At 47.8% G+C, this 4637-nt stretch overlaps 1 protein-coding gene across 1 annotated transcript in view; it reads left to right on the forward strand.

Moving 5' to 3' along the window:
* Positions 1 to 830: 830 nt before the first annotated feature.
* The window catches only part of AKNAD1 (AKNA domain containing 1), a 43008-nt gene continuing 39201 nt past the window's right edge, over positions 831 to 4637 (forward strand). The window contains exons 1-3 of the mRNA XM_045292017.1: positions 831 to 1790; positions 4289 to 4328; positions 4469 to 4614. Of these exons, the coding sequence (XP_045147952.1) occupies positions 831 to 1790; positions 4289 to 4328; positions 4469 to 4614 (1146 nt within the window). The remainder of the gene's footprint in view (positions 1791 to 4288; positions 4329 to 4468; positions 4615 to 4637) is intronic.

Here is a 4637-nt window from a genome sequence, read left to right on the forward strand (position 1 = left end):
AAGGGGAGACCAGAAGAAGGGAACTGACTGTCTGGAGGCACAGACTGAAAAGCACCAAAGCAGAGAAGATGGGTGTCCATGTTTCAGCCCAGTCAGCTTCCCGGGCTACCCAACTTAGTCATTTGTAGAAAAGCCACCGGCACCTGATCAAAAAAAACACAAAAATCAACCTCTACTTGGATCCCAAACTTCTATTTTGAGGCTTGTTCTTGTCGTTGGGTGCTGTTGACTCAATGGAGGCTTGGAGCAAGGCCATAGGCTGTCATCTTCATGGGAGCCGGTCATCAAGTCTTCTCCCCAAAGAGGCTTGTCGTGGGGGGCGGGGGTGGGGGAGGGGTTTCAAACCAGCCTTCGGGTGAGAAGCCAAGTGCTTAACTGCTGTGCCACCAGGGCTCCTTGACTTGCCCCCAATCCTATTTTGAGAGAACAAATTCCAAACAAGTACTTTGTAAGCGAGATGGATACCTATGTAAACTTTTAGGTCATTAACCCAGGTCTCCCTCAAAATTTCAGAAATTAAAAAAAGTAAGAATGTATTACATGTTCTCTTCCTTTTCAACCCCGCGCTTTCACACCCTTCGCGGTGTTAACGCACTGACAGTCGGTTGACTTTGGTCTCGTGGTCATAACTGAATTGCTCTACGTGAGGAATCATCCACTTCGCCTCCAGGTTCGGCGTAGTCTTTGACACTTAACCTTAAGGCTCTTCTCATTTCCCCCAGGCGAGGACACGCAATGAAGACGACCAATGAGAAGTAGAAGATCTCTTGTTACAACTAAGAACATCTATCCTGGTCCTCAGAGGACACGAGAGAGAAGCCTGCACACACATGGATGAAACAGACTTTTCAGATGACAAGATTGACACACAGCAGGAGGATGCTCCTAATGATGGGGGCATCCCCTCAAACAATGACGTTCTCGAGGTCTCCGATCAGGTTATCTTCACAGTAGACCCTCAGGGAAAAGTTGTACAACAAAAGACTCATAGAAATGCAGATACGCCCATACTTCCGGATCAAATGACTGAAAATGCTGCCCACACAAAAGACAATGGAGAGAAACAATGCACTATAATTCTTCACATTCCACCCAGAAAAGAGAAAACTTCAAAGTCGAACATTTCTGAAATTTTACTCAATCATCTTTCCAAAGAGGAATTCTTAAAAGGGCCAGGCATTGATGGTGAAACTTTCCCAGAGATCACCAATGCTGATAATTTGGAAGAAGCTGTTATTAAAAATGTTATTTTGTGCTATGTTAAGAATTCTTGGTCCAACGAACAAAGCCCAGAACACGACGAGCAACTCAATCCCCAAGGGGATGGTGAAGACCACGGGAAGCCCAGATGTCCTCCAATCACAGCAGAAGGAAACCTCTCCGACTTCAAAGAGCCCGTGGTTGCTGGACGGAGCAGCATTCAAGGGAATGTAAAGTCTCCAGCTACAACAGAGAGTCCAAATGCCAATCAGAAAACTGTCCAAGGGCTGACACCCCAGAAACAGCAGTCAGAAAAATCAAGTTCTGGGAACGGGTTCAAGTGTGGCCAAGGTCAAGTTCATTATCGGCTCCCTGATTTCTCGAAAGTTGCTCCCAGAGTGAAAATCCCTAAAAAGAACATATTCAACAAGCCACTGACCGTATCTAAGCAAACTGTGTCTTCTCTGACTTTGAAAGATAAGCCATCTTTTGTGCAAGATCTTTTCGAAAGTATGCCTACCTCAAAATGTGTAGAAAAACAACATCAAGCGAGGGAGAGGGAAATTGTTGGGCCTTCACAACAAGCGCAGGTAAGAGAAAGTAGCTCATCTCGATCCGCGTGAGTTTCAGGAGTGGGCACCGAACTGGGTTCTCGTGCTGGGTCACCCTGTATAAAGGACCTCTCAGAATATTGGTGGATGCCCTCATTGGAAAAATAAAGGGCAGGACTAACAATAATGCCTAAGACAACAAAATCTACGTTCTTAAACCGGAATTTGGGTCTCTCTGTCTCTCTGTCTCTCCATCTCCATCTCCTCCTCTCTCAAACGTCATTCTACCATTGTGAAGCGGTTCCAGGCACCGCAAATGCTCCGCATGCTTGGCAGCTAACTGAAGGGTTGCAGGTCTGATTCCACGGTCAGAAGAAAGGCCTGATGAGCTACTTTCAAACGATCAGCCATTGCGACTCCTGTGCAGCACAGGTGTACTCTGACACACGTGGGACTGCCATGAGTCAAAACGGACCTGAGTGCAGCGGCGTAGCCTTCCATTTGCAGTTCCTTTCCGCCAGGCCTCTCCTCCTGTTCCCTGGCTGCTCTGAACATCTCCGTTCCTGAAGATTTTGAGCACCTGCCTTTGCGTGAACTGTCCCATCTCTACTGACCCGAGACCTGCTGACATTCATAGTCTTCGTCAGTTGCTCCTTGTGCCACAGGACTTCTCAGCCTCCCCAAGCCACACTCTCTTTTACTTTGGTCAGAATGTTTATCTCAGGATGCTTTGTGCCAACCATTTGGAGATGGGGGCACCTATTTCTGCTAACCGGACCAAACCAAACCAAACTCACTGCCTTTGAGTTGACATGCACTCCTAGCGACCCTATAGGACAGGGCAGAACTGCCCCTGAGAGTTTAAGACTGTAACTCTTTATGGGAGTAGAAAATCCCATCGTTTTTGTACAGAGCAGCTAATGGTTTTGAACCACCAACCTTGTTGTTAACAGGCCAATGGGTAACCTCTACATCTCCAGGGCTCTAGGGACCTATCAATCCAGAATGACAGGAACACTCAGGAGAGCAGCAACCTTAACCCATCTCTCCATTGCCTACTTTTCCCCTCCAAGGTTTGACCTGTAGTCTTACCTATTTACACTGTTAGGTATTACTGATAAATTGAATAAGATCTTAACCAACATACTTCAAGTTCTTATATTGGTAATCATTCAGTGCAAAATTTTGTTACTGCTGGAACTATGCCATGTCCCTCTTAACTTATCTACACACACACACACACACACACACACACCCCTTCCCGACATGATCTTGATTTTTTCTGGTTCTCTCATAAGGCAAATTCGTATCATTGACCAAAGTGAGCATTTTACTTACCGGCACCGACAGGGCCGGGTGGGCTTCCTTTTGTGCTCCTCCATCCTTCATGCTGCCACTCCTTTCTGGGGCGGGAACCTGCCCTGGGCTGGCAGCCCCTAGGTCCTGGAGAGTGCTATGTTCCGTTGATATTGGGAGCCCTTGGGGCGCCTCATTTTGCTGGAGAGAGGAAGTTCCCAGGCTCACAGCCTCCTCAGGGCCTGTGGTGAGGGGGGGCAGGGGGGCTTGCTTCCCTTTGGCAGTGGGGGTCTGAGGGCAGATGTCAGATTGGCCAACGGAGCTCTATAGGATTTGCATCTACAATATGACTTAGATATTGCTAATTACCGTTAATCATATAGCTCTTGGTCCCTAGAGTATTTGGGCGGGGGGTGTCTTTGTGTGATGGGGACAATGGTTCCCCTGGAATGATAAAACCCTGTCTAGTTGGCACTGAACACCGGAGGTGCTGTGTGTTACGTGCGGGGCTGCTAGCGGCAGTACCGGCAGTTCAGATCCACCAGCTGCTCTGTGGGAGAAATGTAAAGCTGCTCCCGTGAAGACTGTGTCTCGGAAATTCCAAAGATCGGTTCTACTTGTCCTTTCGGGCGGCGATGCTTTGGGATTGATCCAATGGCAGGGGCTTTGGGGGTGGTCCAGCCATCCTGTGCCAAGCAGAAAAGGATCAAGTCTGGTGTCGACAATTATCTTTATGCACATCTTGGAAATTAATAGGCACCGTTTTCTGTCATTTCTGGAGGGTTGTTACTGGGTTTGGTGCCACTGAGAGCACCGGTGCCAGAGCGTGACCAGACCCACAACGGTCTGTGTCCTCATGGAGCTAATGGCTGGCTTTCAGGAGAAATGTTTGAGCATTGCACACCACCCCATTAGACGGTTGGCATGGGTTGGATGCTTACCACATGCCAGATACTCTGATAAATATTGAGCATATAATCCTCACAGGCGCCCTACGAGACAGGGTCTCTGATGCTCTTGATGTTGCTGCTAACGAACCCGAGGCTTCCAGTGATTAAGCAATTGCCCAGAGTCACCCAAAAGACAAGTATCAGGACTGGAATTCAACCTGCACATCGGTGTCCTGCCTCTTGACTACAACCGCTGGCTGCCTCTGTGCTGACTAGAACTGGTCTGGTCCTTCTGAGGGGCGGTGGCTTTGCTGGTCAACAGTAATGTTTTCTTATCCTTTAATCGTACAGGTGGGGCCTACAGCACCTATCCACCAAGACCACCTCACAGGTACTATCGCTTTTTAACTTGGCGGAGGGATGATGGGCTGAAACAAGCAAATGGTGGTGATTGCCACAGACCTGTGTTTGCCGTTGTCACACGATGATAAGTTGATTGACGTCTGGATCAACTTGTTCTTTCTTATATAGGAGTAGAATCGGAGACAGCGCTCTCTAAATTGTCATCAACCTCTCAGGAAGGCTCGTCCTCCAGCTCCTACATATTTCAAAAGATATCAAAAGGGAAACAGATGTGTCAGAAGCTAAAAGAAGAGACGGAACAACTGGAGGCGAAAGTAATACTCTTAAAAAAAAAAAA

The sequence above is a fragment of the Echinops telfairi genome, unplaced genomic scaffold (assembly GCF_000313985.2).
Source record: "Echinops telfairi isolate 266 unplaced genomic scaffold, ASM31398v2 ScPeMD7_443;HRSCAF=831, whole genome shotgun sequence".
In the NCBI taxonomy this organism is placed as follows: domain Eukaryota; kingdom Metazoa; phylum Chordata; class Mammalia; order Afrosoricida; family Tenrecidae; genus Echinops; species Echinops telfairi.